Source organism: Gigantopelta aegis, chromosome 6 (assembly GCF_016097555.1).
Source record: "Gigantopelta aegis isolate Gae_Host chromosome 6, Gae_host_genome, whole genome shotgun sequence".
Classification (NCBI taxonomy): domain Eukaryota; kingdom Metazoa; phylum Mollusca; class Gastropoda; order Neomphalida; family Peltospiridae; genus Gigantopelta; species Gigantopelta aegis.
Window position 1 is genome coordinate 95,808,182 of NC_054704.1, and position 21,233 is coordinate 95,829,414.

At 36.1% G+C, this 21,233-nt stretch overlaps 1 protein-coding gene across 5 annotated transcripts in view; it reads right to left on the reverse strand.

Annotated features, from left to right (window-relative positions):
- LOC121376453 (multiple PDZ domain protein-like) overlaps positions 1-21,233 on the reverse strand; it is a 305,209-nt gene that overhangs the window by 98,694 nt on the left and 185,282 nt on the right. For 2 of the 5 annotated variants that reach the window (XR_005958447.1, XM_041504325.1), the window contains exons 15-16: positions 19,937-20,524; positions 10,565-10,732 (exon numbers count right to left, since the gene is read on the reverse strand). The exons of 1 other annotated variant lie outside the window; for it this stretch is intronic. Coding sequence is in view for 3 of the 4 variants with exons in the window: in XM_041504325.1 (XP_041360259.1) it covers positions 10,565-10,732; positions 19,937-20,524 (756 nt within the window). In the remaining variant the exon portion in view is untranslated. The remainder of the gene's footprint in view (positions 1-10,564; positions 10,733-19,936; positions 20,525-21,233) is intronic. 2 more of the 5 variants (XM_041504327.1, XM_041504326.1) reach the window with 2 other exon arrangements.

Here is a 21,233-nt window from a genome sequence, read left to right on the forward strand (position 1 = left end):
TGGTTAATGACACCATTAGAGCATATTGATTTATTAATTATCGGCTACTGGATAGTCTTAGATTTTTCCATTAGTAGCAAGAGATCTTTTATATGCACCATCCCACAGACAGGATACCACATACCATGGCCTTTGATATACCTGTCATGGTGCACAGGCTGGAACGATAAATAGCCCAATAGGCCCACCAATGGGGATTGATTCCAGACTGACCGTGCATCAAGGTGTGATGGATTCCAGGACATGTTGCCCTCAGTATGCTTCCTATCCAAACCAGTGTCCAACAACAGGTGGAACAAAGGCTACGGTATGTGCCATCTTGCCTGTGTGAATGTGCAAGCATACAAACTATGCCCACCTGCTATGTGGCAGCATGCAGAAGCCTATGTTCACGACAGCAGCTGGTTTCCGAACTCACCACATCGGTATCTAGAGTAAGTATGGCAGTAACATGATGGTAGACACCAAACAACTATAGTTTAAAATGTGTTGAGGTTTTCACAAATACAAATTCCTTCCCTATCACAATATCAATGAAAGAAAAAAAAAAAAGAAAAAAAAGTTAAAAGAAAGAAAAAAGAAAGAGAAAAAAATAATGAAAGAAAGAATAAAAGAGAAAAAAAAAAAAAAATTGAATGAAAGGAAGAAAAAAGAAAAGAATAAAAGGAGTAATGTTATATTTAATGATGCACACAATACATTTTTATTTATGGCTTTATTGCGTCAGATATATGACTAAGGACCAACCAATGACAAGAGAAGAAACCTGCTCCAACCATTCCACAGGCTACTCCTTTTTTAAAACAGTAAAGAATATTTTAAATGCACCATCCCACAGACAGGATAGTACATATCACAGCCTTTGTTATGCCAGTTGTGAACCACTGTTTACAACGATAAATACCCTAGGCCCACCGATATGGATCAAAGTTTATTTTGTTTAACACCACCACTAGAGCACATTGATTTATTAATCATTGGCTATTGGATGTCAAACATTTGGTAATTCCGATAGGGATCAATCACCATACCACCTCCACAGAGTAAGTATAATAACTACACAGACTTTTTTTCTAACTAGCAAATCATTAAAACCTATTCTGAATTTTTAGACAGCCTGGATGTGTGCCCAGGATAGCATGCTTGAACATTAAATTGAAATAAGTCTCATTGATCCCGCAAGGCACAAATTTAAGATGTGCACAAACTGTTTATCATGACATACATTTGGTATATACCTAGCGAAATTGTAGTACAGGATAATCGTAACACCTATAGGGTGTATGCTACCAAATCAAATCCCATAGACGACAATAGTAACATATGTGGCTAAAACTCCTACCTGCAATGTATCAACCGACATAAACGTCACGGATATAAATACTACCACCCCTTACACTTAAAGTGAATCAGAAAAAAATGGGGGTCAAGCTGCTCGTTTCTGAGATAACGGGTAGCGTCTATGACTACCCTAGTTTCGCACAAAATTCGAGTCCTTTTTTTTTACAGGTACCCCATACATGTTTCAAGCACAAGGCTACTTGAAACATTGGTACTAGATGAAATAAAATTGCACATTATTTTTACCCAGATGAAACTATTATTTTTTACAACCAACACACTCACATTTATAACCAATCACAGGACTTGTGGTGTCCACTTCTCTATCAAAAGTTGGGTGCACCTCGAACTTTGACCCAGCCGGAAGTTATTTGGTTTAGTACTACCTATAAATGTAAACATCATCAACCCAGACGGATCATCGATGTAATGTCAGACACAGTGCACTTGTAAAAGGCAAGCCCTGCGTCCCATCTATGTGAGTACCCCATGTCATTATGAAATACCTACTAGTCTGAATTTTGCACTAAACATTAAAATAAAGAGATAAGCTGAAGCCGGTGAAATATTTAATACAGTTCAGATAAGCGTTAACCATGACACAAAATTCCTCCAGTTTTTGTCATGCTTCACTGGAGCAAGAATAAAATATTTACTCTCGACAATATTCACAGTTGATCAAACGCACCTCAGGGTAAAGCTGCCAACAATGCCTTCCAATAACAACTACTGTTGTTGCTTTAATAGCAGCATAAAAAAGTCAATGTTTTCTTGAATAGTTAATCTTTTAAAATATGGAAAAGCCTTATTTCACCCACCAAATCCACATTTTTGATCATTTAAATTTCATAACTGTAACACATAACGATTTGTGTTGTATATAATATAATTAGGAAGTGGTGTTTTGTTTTTTTCAATACATGACAGTCTATGTGTACATTTGTACCTGCAGTTGAAAACCAGAAAAACCTTTATAAGTGTTCTGAGTTTTTATGTTGTTTTCAAAATGTTATCACTGAAATTTACATGACCCTCACTTGACACCCTGAAGTCACCAGAGGTCGGTCATAATGCTAATGGTCATATATGACTGGCTGGATGTAGTCAATTCCAACTATGTACATGTACTTAAAAGTTATGGGTGAAATTGTATGCAGTATAACATGTTTAAAAGACACTGACCCTAATTATAAAGCTACATTATAAAATATGTTTGGCTATGTTCTCGCTGGTGACAGTAATTGCCAATAAAAACTATTGTTTAAAATGTTAATTTTGGCAAATGTAATATGTTTCTGGTTGTGGTGTTTATAGAACCACAAAATGCTTGTAAAACAGAAAAAGGACGGAAGGAAATGTTTTATTTAACGATGCACTCAACACATTTTATTTACGGTTATATGGCATCAGACATATGGTTAAGGACCACACAGATATTGAGAGAGGAAACACGCTGTCGCCACTTCATGGGCTACTCTTTTCGATTAGCAGCAAGGGATCTTTTATATGCACCATCCCACAGACAGGATAGCACATACCACAGCCTTTGATATACCAGTCGTGGTGCATGGACTGGAATGAGAACCAACGGGGATCAATCCCAGATGGACCGTGCATCAAGTGAACGCTTTGCCAGTAGCTAAAACAGAAAAGGAATATAACTTGGGAACTACATGTATGGTGAGTGACTGTAATATTTACAAAGACTTGTGTCTCATGATAAAAATGTAGGTGAAGAGAAACCAGACTTCTACAGAACTTAAAACTGGCACTTAAACCAGATTGTGGCTAAATTACTCCTGCTAAAGATGGTACCAGTCAAACAGATTGATTTCATTTAAAAAATTTTATATTATATCTATAAAAGCACATCACAAAGAAAAAGAGGTGAAAAAAGTATGTCATCTTTATGAGGCCAGGCCATACAGATCCAAGAGGTTCATCTGAAGGACCACTTTTGTCTTGTTTTGCTAACGATGCACCAGGTGCATTTCAGCTACAGTGGAGTACACGTTCAATATCAATTGTTGGTCACAAGACGGAAACCTGACAGAAACAGTATATAATGTTGTAAGAGGACAAAGTACATTTAACAGCCCTCTATGTTAACTTTTATATCTAGGAGCCCGATATAGATAGTACGAAATGTTTTAGTAGCTTAATGAAACAAATTGGTCGCAATGTAGAAATTGGTCGCAATTCTAGAAATAAATAAAAAGTTTGTTTTATTTAATGATGCCACTAGAGCACATTGATTTTTTATCTTATTATCGGCTACTGGACATCAAACATATGGTCATTCTGTTTTTTAGAGGAAACCCGCTGTCACAAACATAGGCTACTCTTTTACAACAGGCAGCAAGGGATCTTTTATTTGCACTTCCCACAGGCAGGATAGCACAAACCATGGCCTTTGTTGAACCAGTTATGGATCACTGGTCGGTGCAAGTGGTTTACACCTACCCATTGAGCCTTGGATTAAAAATTCCATGCCTCCACTGGGATCCGAACCCAGTACCTACCAGCCTGTAGACCGATGGCCTAACCACGATGCCACCGAGGCCGGTACACAACAAAGAATTTCCTAAATTATTACCAGACAATAGCAGAATGATATCTTTAAACATAAAGGATAATATAATCAAATACAAAATATGCAGAATTGATTGTCTGGTCTACCATAAATTAATTCAGGGTCACGCATAGTTGCATCCACTGATGTTTTTAAAAAAAAAACACCCCACAAAAACCCAACTCACTAAAATGTTACTTTAATAAATTTAAAATCTTAAAACATGTCTTGAAATGAACATTTCTAGATACAAATATAAAGTCAGTTTCAGTGATCTAGAATTTATAGTTCTACATGTAGTTTGAGAGAAATGGACCCAAACACAAAACTTAACATTGAGCTAAATGCTAATTAAAAGTGTTTTAATAATTAAAACAAAATAAGTAATGTACACTGGGATGAACATACATTGGTGCAACCATAAAACAAGCTCCATTGGTCTAACACTTAATGTGTAGTTTGAGAAATGAAGCTAACTGTGAATAAAATGCACAATATTCTATCACATTAGAGCTAAACACGTAAGTTGACACTGACACCGTCAGAAAACTAATACCCATATCTCGCCCTTTGACCTCATCATGGCAAGACAAAAGCCACAAAAATTGATATAGATAAAAAGCTGAACAGTCACATCTCTGTTTATATATACATGTATGTATGTATGTATGTATGTATGTATATATACATACACACACACAAGACATTTTTCCAATTGCTACTCACAGCAGACTTTACAAATGAAAAACATCAAAGTGTTTGATTACAGCAAGATGAAAACCCCAAAAGCTGAAATAAGATATATAAGAAGCTGATCGAAAAAGCACATCTATGATACATGTGAAAACTAAAATATATTTCTGATACATGTTTCCTATTGCTGCTCACAGCAGTCATAATTATTTACAAATGTTAACCCTAACACCACCAAAGAGTTTGATTAGCTCCAATCTACACAGGTACATGCTGACACCTTATCCTGCTGACAGTTCACAAATCCAGGGTACATAATAAAATTACTATACCTTGTCGTTTGACAGTTTGTCATCATGACTGGACTCAACAGTTGACCGACGCACAGACAGAGTCTTCGTCTTGTGACAACAGAAGTAATGCAGCATTCTAACAATCCCTTCGACAACTTCCTATCCACACTTAATTCATCCCAACAAACACTCCATTAAAACCCACCATGACCCTACATCGGACTCCCTGAATGAAAACGAAGTTGCTGACATTGTGTGTGAGTGTGTCACTGTCAGTGATTTTAGGAAACATAACTCCTGGACAGCAGCAGAAGCATTCGTCCGTTCTGTTATAGGTGCTGAATGCTGTACAGCACTTAGTAAAAGGTGACACGAGACCACGGGGAAAAAATCACTCAAGCATTGAAGTAAAACTGTCCTTTCATCCAGATGTTCAGAGTTGTCCCCAGAGTCCTACGCAATTATTTCCAGCTCAATATATACAGCTAACAGATGAAGCCTACCTATTGGTCCTTGGGTACAGCATTAATTTAGTAAAAACATTGTAATACTCTGGCTAAGAACAACTAGATGTGTACACAATGTGTGTGTGAGAGAGAGTGTGTGTGTGTGTGTGTGTGTGTGTGTGTGTGTGTATTAGCATTTGTGCAGGTGTGTAAACGTGTGTTAGCATGTGTATATATGTCTGTCTGTCTGTATGTGTCTGTATGTGTCTGTGTGCATGTGTGTGTGCGTGTACATATATATATATACATACATGTATATTATGTGAGAGAGATAATTGTCACGATAATTTATTAGTTTTTATTAGGTTTTTTATTAGTGTGGTAATCTGTTCCTGTATGTAGGCAAACTAATGACATAGCTAGCTGCTGGGACAGGGAACTACCATTAATATTGTTTTCCATACATCTCAAAATAAATGATGCTATAAATATTGAATATTACACCTCAAAGACAGCAACTGTGACATCATATGACTACACTATAATAAATCTTACCATGCACATTGTACACTTTTGAAACATTACAAGTTATGAAACTCATATTATCTTTCGACATATTTTGTAAGGCACTTTTATTTAATATTTACCTTTTTAATGGCCTATTTCCAAAATAGTCTTTAAGAGTGGAAATGGGGGTGGCAGGAAATACAATATATATTTGGTGGGTCTGATGATTTATTTTATGTTATGGTTTGTTTCAATAAGATAGTTTAGGGTTTTTTAATGTATGAATGAATGGTACATATAACAAGCATGTTTATACTATGATCAGACACCACTAGAGCACATTGATTTATTAATCATCGGCTAATGGATGTCAAACATATGGTAATTTTGACAGTCATAGAGATGAAACCCGCTAAATTTTTCCATTAGTAGCAAGGGATCTTTTATATGCACCATTCCACAGACAGGATAGCACATACCATGGCCTTTGATATACCAGTCATGGTGCACTGGCTAGAGCGAGAAATAGCCCAATAGGCCCACCGACAGGGATCGATCCTAGACAGACTGCGCATCAAGCGAGTGTTTTCCCACTGGGTACGTCCCGCCCTTCATCGGCTATTAGATGTCAAATATTTAGTAATTTTGACACTTAGTCTTATAAAACAAACCTGCTACATTTTCCCATTAGTAGCAAGGGATCTTTTATATGTACCATCCCACAGACATGATAGTACATACCACGGCCTTTGAAATACCAGTCGTGGTGCACTGGGCACTATAGCAGTATAATGCTTAAAGTAAAAATATTTGTAAGTGGGTTTTTTTTCCCTACCATTATACACAGACCACATTTACACCACCTGATGTATTTATAGATAATCAATATGGCGTACGTGATTTATATTTAGATATATATATATCGGAGTGCATGTATCTCAGGAGTAACAGATTTGTAGATATACTTTTGCCAGAAATATAATGCACGATGTTCTATTTTTACCATTAATCAAGGAATGTTTTAGGGTTTTTTATTTATTCTTATTTTCAGTTATATCCAATTAAGGTTCAAGCACACTGTCTTGGGTACATACCTCAGCTTTTTGGGCTATCTGTCCAGAAAAGTGGGTTAGTTTGAGGTTAGTGAGAGAGAAATCTGTGTAGTGGGCTTACACCTACCCATTGTATTATTAAATTTACTCTTGGTTGGAACTGGCACCGGGATGCAAACCCAGTACCTATCAGCCTTAAGTCTGATGGCTTAACCAAAAACTAAATAAAAGCCCACCTATTTAAAGGAGAAATGAATTTTGACAGGCTGAAACGAACATTAACATATATGTACACATTTTGATGACATCAGCTGCTAGTTGCAGTGTAACATGAGACTAATGATTTCCTTATGGATCTATAATAATTTTTACATTGTAATTCTGTACGTATGTTTACTTATTTCTAACCATAGTTTATTTATGACATTTTCACTGCTGAATTATACTGGCTTCAGTTGGTTTAACTCGAATTTTGTGATATGCAGGCTTGGTTTAAACAATGTTTATTTGAATAACATTTGCGGTTTTGGTATCTACAGCCAATAGGTGCACCCCATATTAAAGTCTCTGTAACGGTTTACAGGGGTGGGACGTAGCCCAGTCGTACAGCGCTCACCTGATGCGAGATTCGTATGGGATCGATCCCCATCGGTGGGCCCATTGGGAAGGGAGAGGAAGAGGGAGGGAGAGGAAGAGTGAGGGAGGGCTTTAGGATGGGAGGGAGGGGTAGAGAGAGAGGGGGGGGGGGGCTTGACAAAAAAGAGCTTGGAACTGGCAAATTTATTAGGATATTGTCACTTCCACACTAGCTACATATGTTTTTAAATATTACTTAGACTTAGATATGTTTTTAACGTGCCCATATACCTTTATGGTTTCAGGTACACTTATCCCGAGTCTGGCCTCCGATAGGATCGGTGGTCTGACTCGGGGCAGGAAAATTAAATATTATGGCAATGCCACATGATTTGAGTGCCTCGAGAATAGCCAATTGCAATAAGACAACATTATTTCATGTTGCTATGCAATTGGCTATTCTCGCATCATTTTGCCACCACATTTACAGAATTACACACAGGCAGGTGCTTAACATACAAGCAGCCTTCCACTTTGACTAAAAGTCTCCTACTTAGAACATTGTAGATGTGTCACTTAGCACACCATATAGTGTTCGGTATTGCATGACATGTTACATGTGTATGCAATAGACTAAAACGTTTCTAAGACTACCTTATAACACCTATATGTCTTATTTGTTTTCATCAAAACATTATTTCATAAATTGACAGATCAGCTTAGATCTATTAGGGGACTGACAATTTATTGTTGGGATCTATTGAAAATATTTAAATGTTGAATTATGTCAAGTATTTATACTAAAATGACACTTTTAAGATTTCAGTTTTTATATTTATAGATCGGTTTGGGCTATAACATACATCATGGAAAAGACTCAAGCCCATCAAAACAACAGTCTGCATAGTCAAAATCACAACCAGAACTAATTGTAAAACTGTAGATAATACCAACCAACTGTTGCCCAGGTTTATTCGGAGACCCAGAGACTGGCATTAACCATTGTTCAAATGTGTATTTACAAAATACAGCAACTTATCAATATTCAGCTTCATGAATATTAAACAGCTCACACTGAAATAATTTAAACCCATCACTACTGGAGTTACTGGTCTTGGTGGTGAAGTGGTTAAGGCACCAGGCTTAAGGATGCTAGGTGTTGGGTTTGCACCCTGGTAAGGGCTCCCAACCAGAGTGGATTTAATGACCAAGTGGGTATAGTTGTAAGGCCGCTACACAAATTTCTCTCTCACCAACAACTAACCCACTGTCCTGGACAGACAGCCCAGATAGCTGAGGTGTATGCCAACGACAACATGCTTGAACCTTACTTTGATATAAGCATGGAAATAAGAATAAAACAAACACAATTATTAACTGCCAGGAATTGCATTTGGTACAACAACCAGTTTAGTTTTTACAACAGTAAGTATCCTTTGTACTGCAAAATAGTAATTGCATTTTAAAATTTCAGTTTCACACTGGAAATCAGTTGATATATTTTATATGTGCACACCACCACGATGTACATATACAGTGTCAGAAGGTGACTGTGAAACAATCTTCACCATCCACTACAGACACATTCTATTTTGATGCTATATTTGATTTCAAATGGGATACCAATGTGCAGAAATTCTTAAAATAATTTTCTTTAATTCAAATGCATTATATCCATTAGTCATTCATGATTCTCATTGCAGACAAAAATACTTGTCAATACTTTAATCTTTTCAAGCCATTTTGGATGAATAAAACTTTAAAAAAAAGTTTTTATGGTTTGAAATGAGATATTCTACTTATGAAGAATGACTGATAGGTGAATTAGATATATGGTACATGAGTATGATCTTTATGTGAATCAAGACAATCTATATTAGATACACTAGTATTAGTACATGACAGAACAAATGGCACAACAGCATATTAGTACTATAACATCTCAGATCAGAGTTCAAAATGCCCTGAAATTAAATGGAACATTTAGTATTACAAGCCAAGCCTGTTATTTGTGATATATGGGATAGAATAATAAATTCATGTAATCTGATTTGAAGGGGGAAATGCACTCAATAGTAGAGCACTTGCTTGAAGAAATGATGGGTTGCCCTCAGTGGACATAGGTTTTTTGCCCATCCCATCTGGTGGCCCACAACTATCTACATGTACAGCCATGGTACGTGGTAGAGCTGGGCATTGCTGACATTTTAGGTCTAGTACCACTATTTCTGGGGCAATGTACCTCAGTTTTGTTTGTTTGTTTGTTTTGTTTAACAATACCACCAGTGCACATTGATTAATCAATCATCGGCTATTGGATGTCAAACATTTGTTAACTATGAGTCTTGGAGAGGAAACCTGCTAGTATCAGTATGATATTAAGTACTGACAATACTAATACCTCTACTAAAATCAAGTGGTATTTTTGGTATATCCAGCTCTGATTTACAAATGTCCTCTGTACACAAGTGTCTTCTATACACAAGTGTACTTTATAAACAGGTGTCATCTACAAACAAGTGTCTTGTATAAACAAGTGACATATATGCAGAAGCATTATCAATACACAAGCGTTCTATATACACATTTGTCTTCTATAAATAAGAATCCTCAGTACTCTACTGTCCTTTATATACAGGTGTCCTCTGTACACATGTGTCCTTTATATGCAAGTGTCCTCCATACACATGATCATCTAAACACAAGTGTCCTCTATACACAAATGTCCACTATACACAAGTGTCCACTATACACAAGCATCCTCTTTAACTGTCCTATATACATAAGTGTCATATCTAGACAAATGTCCTCTATACACAAGTGTCATATATATATATATATAGACAAATGTCCTCTATACACAAGTGTCATATATATATAGACAAATGTCCTCTATACACAAGTATCATATATATATATATACATATATATATATATAGACAAATGTCCTCTATACACAGTGTTCTCTATACCCAACTGTCGTATAGTATTAGTAAGATTACCTTGCATGCATTAGCCCCGAGTTAGTGGAGATGTGGATACACTAGGAAGCCCTCAACCTGAGAGAGAGAAAGGAGTCTTTACCTGCTGCTTGCCCGGAGGACTGCGAGGACTAGCCCGTGGCAGACGGGGTTTAGGTGGGATGGGGGGAGGGCCGTATCTGCTCGACGACGCAGAGAGGTCGAGATACAGGCTGTCTTTCTCGGCACTGGCGTCGAGACAGGCGAACCGCGGAGAGCTCAGGGACGAATGCTGGATGAGTGGCATCACAAACACAAAACATGTTAATCAAAATGGAAAAACACAGACAAAAGGAAAATGTGGAAATATGAAATTAAAATGTGTAAATATGAATTAGTATGTTTTAAAATTTAAAAAAACAGGAAAAAAACAACAACATAACAACCATACAAAGAATTTGAACAGAAACCAAAACATTTTTTTTTCTAATGTACCAAACTACATATATAAATATAAAAGTACAATAAACCAATACAGGGTTTAAGATGAGTTGTTTGTTTTTTGGGTTTTTTTTAAATGTGTAGCTGAATACAAAAGTTTATTTTATATGCAAATATATTATGTTATGTTTGGCAAATTAAATTTCAATTTATATTTGGACATTTGGTAACTAACTTAAACCCTGAAGGTATATGTACAACAACAAAAAAGGTTAATGGGTATAAATTATCAAGCAATAACAACAAAAAACACAAGACATTAATAAAGCAAAGTTCATTTTAAAAAACAAAAAAAACATATGCACAATAAGAATATAACATCAATTAAACACTCAAAATTATGTAAATTAATTCAAACAATGATTACATTTATTTACTGTACAGTCAGTGGTTAAACCATGCCCAGTAAACTAAGTTAGTCACAACAAGCAATATCTACGTACAGGTATATACATATATGAACATATATGCCAGTACATACATGTATATAGTGTTAACAGTGGATTCTATATGCCAGTACATACATGTATATAGTGTTAACAGTGGATTCTATATGCCAGTACATACATGTATATAGTGTTAACAGTGGATTCTATATGCCAGTACATACATGTATAGTGTTAACAGTGGATTCTATATGCCAGTACATACATGTATAGTGTTAACAGTGGATTCTATATGCCAGTACATACATGTATAGTGTTAACAGTGGATTCTATATGCCAGTACATACATGTATAGTGTTAACAGTGGATTATATATGCCAGTACATACATGTATATAGTGTTAACAGTGGATTCTATATGCCAGTACATACATGTATATAGTGTTAACAGTGGATTCTATATGCCAGTACATACATGTATATAGTGTTAACATTGGATTCTATATGCCAGTACATACATGTATATAGTGTTAACATTGGATTCTATATGCCAGTATATACATGTATAGTGTTAACAGTGGATTCTATATGCCAGTACATACATGTATATAGTGTTAACAGTGGATTCTATATGCCAGTACATACATGTATATAGTGTTAACAGTGGATTATATATGCCAGTACATACATGTATATAGTGTTAAAAGTGGATTTTATATGCCAGTACATAGATGTAGTGTTAACAGTGGATTCTATATGCCAGTATATACATGTATATAGTGTTAACAGTGGATTCTATATGCCAGTACATACGTGTATATAGTGTTAACAGTGGATTCTATATGCCAGTACATACATGTATAGTGTTAACAGGGGATTCTATATGCCAGTACATACATGTATATAGTGTTAACTGGATTCTATATGCCAGTACATACATGTATATAGTGTTAACAGGGGATTCTATATACCAGTACATACATGTATAGTGTTAACAGTGGATTCTATATGCCAGTACATACATGTATATAGTGTTAACTGTGGATTCTATATGCCAGTACATAGATGTATAGTGTTAACAGTGGATTCTATATGCCAGTACATACATGTATAGTGTTAACAGTGGATTCTCTAATACAATTTGAACACAGATGGAGCTGCCCACATCCATGTGTGTTAATATCGCATTACTGATACAAGTCTGTGCTAGAAATATTTGTAGGACGGACTGGTAGAATATAAAGTACTCACTGGGTTAACACCTTGTCACTAAGTTTACTTTATTTCATGTTTGCTATAACTGAGGTGCCTCAACCTTGGAAGAAAAGTTTGTTTTATTTAACGACGCCGCTAGAGCACATTGATTTTTTTTATCTTATCATCGGCTATTGGACGTCAAACATATGGTCATTCTGACACTGTTTTTAGAGGAAACCCGCTGTCGCCACATAGGCTACTCTTTTTACGACAGGCAGCAAGGGATCTTTTATTTGCGCTTCCCACAGGCAGGATAGCACAAACCATGGCCTTTGTTGAACCAGTTATGGATCACTGGTCGGTGCAAGTGGTTTACACCTACCCATTGAGCCTTGCGGAGCACTCACTCAGGGTTTGGAGTCTGTATCTCGATTAAAAATCCCATGCCTCGACTGGGATCCGAACCCAGTACCTACCAGCCTGTAGACCGATGGCCTGCCACGACGCCACCGAGGCCGGTAAACAACCTTGGAAGAATATAGGCACATAAATACAGTTTAAGTCTAAAATTATAACTGAAATTGCACAGTAAAGAAAAAACAACTTACACTTATTCATTTAATTTTCATTCCTAATGTTGTTATATATGTATCAAAGTGTGAAATGACTTGAATTATTCAAATATGCCAATTGCACAATTTTTAAAATTTAAAGATATTTATGATGATATAATTTTATTTCTTTTTAAATTGCTTTGTAACATAGCAGTGTGACTGTGTTTAGGAAGGTACACTCATGGGCACTTGGTTTTATTTAATATGATGTGAAATGTAGAACCTAAATGAAAATGTTGCTGCTGCATGTTGTCCTAGCTGCCACCAGATACACACACCCACATCCCACCTTCTGACTTCAAGGCATAAAGACAGAAGAGTTAATTAACAAACACTGTTGTATATTGTAAAGATAGTGAATACTGTAAACCGTATTAATATTGCGACGTGTTTTTTTCGCGAATGTATACCTTAGCACATGTTCGCGACGTGTAAATTTCGCGAACGACCGTTAACAGCTCAAAAAACAAAAGTGGATAAAGACAGCTCACTGTAATTGTTATAAAGTTACTGTCTGTAAATCAATATTCTGTTATTCTACATCAAGCAATTGTGCCTGGTACAGAGTCTATAGAGGGGATTAGGCCCTACCCACCTCACCTGTATTAGAATCACAACTCACAGCTTCAGTTGTTAACTGTTAACACCCTTTGGTAGATAAAACAATAAACGATTAGTCGCCATCAAGGAGAGCTCGTGTATAGGCTGTGCCTGTTGAGTGAATCTTTTTGTGAATTTATTCTCAATAAAATATTTCAAAACAAAACAAATTACTTTAAGTTTAAGTACACTTCAAACTGGAAAATAGTGCATGCGTATTAATTTCGCGACATAAGGTTGGACGCGAACGACGCGAAATGTATACGCATGCATTTTTTTCACGGTTTACAATATACAGCTGCCAAGGAGTTAAATACACATTTATGTGAATGCTGAAATGGAAGCCTTTTAGCATGATGATACATTGTGTCCTTTATAAATAGGAGGAAAAAGCCAAATATGGTTGGTTATTATCTACATGGTTAAAAATAAATATTGTAAATATCGTATCAGGCATGTAGGAATCAGGGATAGGGTGGGGTGGTGGTGCTGTCATTGTACTCTGTACAAATAAAGATAAAAATATGGCTTGTGTCCCACACTAGAAACTGCCACCTGCACTAGCAAATGTGCCCCCCACCCCCCTCACCTCCAGATATTATTCATACAGGTCCATAACTATCACATGCATTCTGACAACAACAAAAAATGCTATGTCAATATATACATGTAAGAGCTTTATAGAACTGTTTTAATGTTTGATGCAATTGTCAACCTTAATGTATCAGAGATGTGGGTAGGCTTGTATGATCAATGACACATTTTTTGAAAATGGCTTTGTCTTAAAGCCCCCAACTAATTTTTGAAGTACAAATATGTACCTTGTTGGTTTCACATAAAGCTAACTGTGAACTACTACAAACACCAAGACAACTAGAACCATAATGAATTTGTCACAGATGATAATTTAAGCAAAAAGATGTAAGCATATGGTGTCTAAGTTAATGGTAAAAAGCTGTCAAAGCCGAGAGTATTTTATACTGCCTACTAACTATACATGTGCATGTATGGTCAGCATTGTTACATTTGGGATGTGATATGCAAATTTAACGAGAATTGTATTATTCCCAGTAAGTTTCAAACACAGCAGTTACAATTTGTTTTGTTTAACACCACCACTGGAGCACATTTATTAATAAATCATTGGCTTACATGTAGTCATCAGAGGAAACCCACTACATTGTCTAATGCAACAAGGGATCTTTTATATACACATTACCATAGAAAAGGAAGCACATACCATAGCCTTTGACCAGCTAAGTGGATCTACCGAGGTGGTTCAATCCTGCGACGCAAATACCTCAGGTGAGCACTCAATCGACTGAGCTAACTCCCACCCCAAACACACAGCACAGATGCTCGATGTGTACATGTGCATGTAGGTATCATTACTTGTTTGCTAAAATTATTCAGTGTTATAGCTTCTCTGGATATTACCAGCAAATTATAAATTATTACCCACACATCAATATGATGAACACAATAACTGTGTCACTGGTTTCAAGGCCAGTGTATGTTCAAAGTCCCAGACAGGAGAGAATTTTTCATTTCACGACTGAATAGCTTAGACTATATTATCACTAGGATCAATGGGCTTATTATAAAGATGTCCTAATCATGAAGGTAGCAATGGCTTTGATGGCACAATGATATTGTTTCTGGTACCAATTCCATTACTGTATTTGACCGGAAATAAGCCCATGTCTTTGAATAAGCCCCCTCCTATTTGATAGCATTTAAGAAATTAGGACCTCATTCGTAAATAAGCCCACCCCCAACTTCGTCACCTTATAAATAACACGAAATTGCAAGTTTGCTCAAAGTTCATTTAAAAGGTCATACCTCTTGCAGATAATTAAACACAAATGTAACACAATATTTTACCACCAGTGAGATTTAGCAGTCTAACAATAACAGTGTGTAACATTGTTTTCAATTTCATGCCTGCAGTATTTCTTTGAAGTATCCAAGCCCAAGTATGAACTAAAAACCAATGTCTATTTTTACCACCACACTGGGTCCGCAGTTAATGCTAATTAAGCAAATACCATATTCTGATTGGCTAAGAACAATGACCTTAGATTGACAATTTTTTGTAGTGTAAGCTGGCTGCCTGTCAGAAACGTGTGTGTATATGCTATTGAGTTTGTTGTTAATTTATGTTGTTTTAAGTCTTCTCAGCATTAAATTTTGGATGTAAATAAACCTTGCTGGTAAGTAATTGTAACATAGGTGGTGTGTTTCTGATAATTAGATACTAGTAAAAAACCCAGAATTTAATTAATAAACAATTATTATTTATTAATAACAAATGGAACACTAATTAATAGATATGCTACTGAACGTTTTTTGTTTTCTTCCTAGTTCATTTAATTATTATTATTTATTTTAATTATTATTATTTTTCCCCCCAACAAAACTGGCCCCTTGTCTGGGAATAAGCCCACCCCATGCTAAGCTCACAATGAGTTGTCTTGGCCCCCTGGGCTTATTTCCGGTCAAATATGGTACTAAAGTACATTTTTAGGTACAATGTATTTGCATTAGTAAGGTCATTCAAGAGATATACCTTTAAATGAAGTACAAAGCCCAGTGCTTCACTAATGGCATATCAAACACATTTTTCAATCAGTCAAGAGATATACATATAAATGAAATACAATGCCCATTGCTTCACAAATGGCATATCAAACAAATTATTCAAAGACCTGTCACATGTATGTGCCATCCTGTCTGCATGAGGAATACTGTGTAGAAAAGAAGAAGAACTTTGTTTTGTTTAACGACACCACTAGAGCACATTGATTTATTAATCATCGGCTATTTGATGTCAAACATATGGTAATTCTGCCATATAATAAGAGAGGAAACCCGCTTCATTTTTCTATTAGTAGCAAAGGATCTTTTATATGCACCATCCCACAGACAGCATAGCACATACTACAGCCTTTGATATACCAGTCGTGGTGCACTGGCTGGAACGAGAAATATCCCAAAGGGCCCACCGATGGGGATCGATCCTAGTGTGTAGAAAAGAAACTTGTTGAGCACTATGTGATAGCTGCAGTATTACTTGTGTAGAAGCCTCTGGTTTTATCTCTAAGATACACCTACATGTATCAACCCAGTCAACAGGTAAAGTTACATACTCTAAAATCTTGGGAGTTTTAATGGATACATTTGTATACTTTTTAGAAAGATTATAGTAAGAGAATTACTGTTTAAAATGTGTAAAAGTACATGAAATGCAGCATCCAGTTTGAAAAGATTTCAAACCCACAACCCCCTAGTCGGGGCACGTACAAAGTATCATCTGTTAGTTTTTATTACGTACCCTCAAATTATTCCTAAGAACAAAAAATAAATTTTATCATCAGCGAGAAGCGAGATATACATAATGGTTGAAAAATAAAGCGAGTATTTATTTTTTTAAAACCTCAGCATTTTTATACTACAACTATTTGGTGTCTTAACATACATTTGTGTATGTGACATTCAACACTTGGTTGAAACAGAGATGGTAAACCTGTTGATGCCACATATGTTATTCCAATCAAAAAACAGCAAGGGATCTTTTGTATGCATTTTTCTACAGACAGTACGGTATGTACAATGGATTTTCGCATATCAGTCATGAGATAGGCTGGGATTGGAAATAACCAGAATCTATCGACGATGATCGATCACGTGATACATACCACCTCAAGAGGTCGAGCACATATCCAGGGAATAATAATATAACATAATATGTGCTGTCTTGTCTTTGAGAAATTGCATATAAAACAACTCTTATGCTATTTGGAAGCCTTTTCCTGTCGGGGATAACAGAACTAGCCCATGTCAAAATCTGTACCCATGACAGGCGTGCACTACAACAGCTTGCTCTCTATGTGTACGTTAAACTACTTCCAATCCAATCCAATTTAGAAGCCGTAATATGCTAGTTTGTAGTAGTATTCAAAGGGACGTTACCTGGGTGATCGGAACTATCATCGTAAAAGCCTGATGACTTGTTTAAAAATACATATGGTCTGAATTCCTGTCACATAACAAACATATTGATCGAACTAATTAACAAAAACGCCATTAAGTCAAATCATATGTAAGAATTTAACATTATGAAGCACTTGAAATAAACATCCATGACGCTGCCAAACCCAAAATCAATAAACAGTAATTAGGGTAGCAGTACATTAAGAAGCACAATGTTCCAACTTATCTTTACAACATACATAATCTTCCAAACACACACAATTAATGCATACTATACTGGGTGTGTATTGGTTTGTGTGGGTTTGCGTGGGTGTTTGTGAATGTGTGTCTGCATCTGTGTGGGTGTGAGTGTGAGTATGTGTGAGTGTGCACGTGTGTGCACATTCATGCATAGGGTTTAAGCTGGAACCCAAAAATTATTATTAATTTAGCAAATTTGGTAAAAAAATCTGCAACTAAATTGCAATTTCAATTAGCAAAACAGCCAGAATGGTACTAGATCTACAACAAGCAGGTCATTTTCTATTACCTTTCTGGCAAAATAATAATGAAATATATTTACCAAATTCAACTTAATTCACATTTAGCAAACTGGTGAAGAACAGTTTAAACGCTGCTTCCAACTACAATATGCATAGTATGTCTGATCTAAGTATAATATACAGTGTAGTATACAGCATATGTCATGAGCATACAATATGCAAATATGTATTAAAATGAATTACATAAATTATGCATATATAGTATAAATGTGGGAAATATATATATTTACTAACATGCACCCATATGTCACCTCTTTGTAAACCATGCACAAGAATACAAATAACAGCAGATTATTCGTATATAGTAATATCTACAGGACTGATAACAATAGGGATGAAAACAACAATGAATAACAAATCAAACAAAAATTATAGTCTTAAAAAGTCGACAGTTACTGTATACGTTTTTCATCAGAGAAGAGGAACAGGGCCAATAGTTTTGAGCCTACATGTATGTTAACACTATGATATCTGGTATCGTAAAATCATCATCATCTATGGTGCATCGTAGTGATGTCATAGCCTACTGTGGTCTTACAATATTGTAGTGCTATGATAGCTTTAAAAACCTGTACCAGGTCTGGAGCAGTTTTTGGGATGTACTAAAATCAAGAAATCCTGGGAAAGTCATCCGTATTTTCATCTGTGTACCTCTTGCTTTGTTTTTAATAATATAACATAGTCATTGGCTATTGGATGTCAAACCGTCCAACCCCCGAACCCACCTACAAAAAACAAAACAAAAAACCATAAAACCCCCCAGGAAAAAGAACACTAACATTGTCACTGCATATTAAATACTACTGCCTGGATACTGGAGAAATGTACAATGCATGTCAATGTAAATTTCCTTCCCATGGTGAATACTGTGATGTTATAACGATGTTAGGCCACCAATCCCGGACTACATCATCCATGCTGCTACAGTTATTAATATAGATGTTAGTTTTAGTAGAAAGATGCAAATAAATCTAGCTAATGATCAGAAGCATGTAGATAAAAACAAAGTTCAAATGCCATGCAGAATAAAGAAATAAAAAGATGTGAAATTAAGTAGTGACTTGACTAATTATTTAAATATCAAACCATTTAATGTCCTTACAAACTAATAGTGACTAACAGAATCTGATGTTACAGTGCATGCAGTTGTATGCAAGGGAGATTACTCTGGTCTTACTGAAGGAAAGGGCCATTTATCACAAGTTGGCGAATTTGGCAAAAACCATGCAAAATGACTTGAGCATTAAATGATTGTGAAAACTTTATGATAACAAGATGAACAGAAAGCCTGCATGTAGGAGAGTTTTGCTTTTTTCTAAAGCTGACATGTGGTATCATTGTGGGCAACTAAGCATCTAACAGTTTGATTTTAATTACCACCAATGACTTAAGAGGTAAGAAAATACAAAAAACTAAATGTTTTAACTCTTTTAATTTTTTAAATACATTTTTGAAAATATCTTATTGGTATCTATTTTTGAACTAAGAATAACAGTTGTCATCAAACCAGTTCTGTTATATCTACCATGCCAAAAATATTGGTTTATTTTCAATTCCATGTTGTGTCATTTTGATCCTTTGCTATCAAAAGAAAAACAAGGGACTAAGAAGATATTTACGTTGTATTAAACGACAGGAACCATGTAACATGCAATATGATATACCTCATCTGACTCGGCATCCGAGTGGTCCTGTAACTGGTCTGGAATTATCGCAGAGTCTACTTCCATAGCACCATGTGACTCGGTCCTCGGCGGCACCGGGGGAGGGGCCACCTCCACAAAAGGGTCGCCAGTCACCATTCTCGTCTCGGTGAGGCCCTGTGTTGCCTCCTCGTAACTAGGCAATGGAGCCACTAGGTCCATCTCCATCTGTACGTGATCGGCGCGGTCAGTCACTATGTCGCGCTGTACGTGCGAACTCTGCTGCAGCATGTACGCTTGTTTGATTAGCAACCCGCCGTCCGAAATGTTGTGATACGACGGAGGGGACTCCACCTTTTTGGGCGACTTCTGAGGAGTGGACTTACGAGGCGTTTTCACCTCGTCTTCGTCACTTTCGTAAAAACTGTCTTTGCGCTTAAGTCCCGTCTCTCCTGACGACGAAGACGAAACTGATCGGTTTAGTTTTGTTTGAGTGGTGAGTGTGATTGTGGACGATTCGGGAAGCTCGTCTGTGAATTGTGATTCTTGGACATGAGGTGACGCGGAAGCTGATAGTTCAGAGAGAGGTGGTGCAGAAAACAGCGATGGCTGGGGAAGTCAAAAGAAGCAACAATCAGTCATCAACTAAATAAAGAAGCAATGAGAAAAACCAAATCTGCGCAGCTACAACTGAAAAACATGATGGCTGCATTAAAACCAAGCAAACCAAAATCAAAACAAAACAGAAAAGCAAAAACCAAAATGCTTGCACAAACAGTTCTGGTATTTAACTAAAAAGCATCATCTAGGTCAAGTAGACAAATTATCTTTAAAAATTTTTATTTTCAAATAAGTTATTCTAATGGAAATGGAAATATAGTTCTTTTATGGAACAAAATAAATAGCATCTTTCTATGCAGTACTCAATTAATTAATTTGTTTTCTGATTAAAACTAATTACTAAACATTTTTAGTGTTACTTAATTTTTCGTTCAAAAACACATATATTTTTTTGTTTTAATTAAACTAAAACATATGTAATAATAAGTACCGTATATTGCCGTGTATAAGCCGACTTTGTGTATAAGCCGACCCCTTAGTTTGACCCACAATAACTGCTATAAAACGATCGGTCCCGTGTATAAGCCGATACCAAATTTTAGCAAAATGACAAAAGTAAATACGGTAGCTGACCACTTATTTTACTATGTAAACCTGTAAAAATATACCGGTATCCCGGGATTGTCTCATTCTTGTTGGTATCGTCAGCTGTTTTAGCACGTAAGAGTGTAACCCATCCCTCATTTTGATTATACCG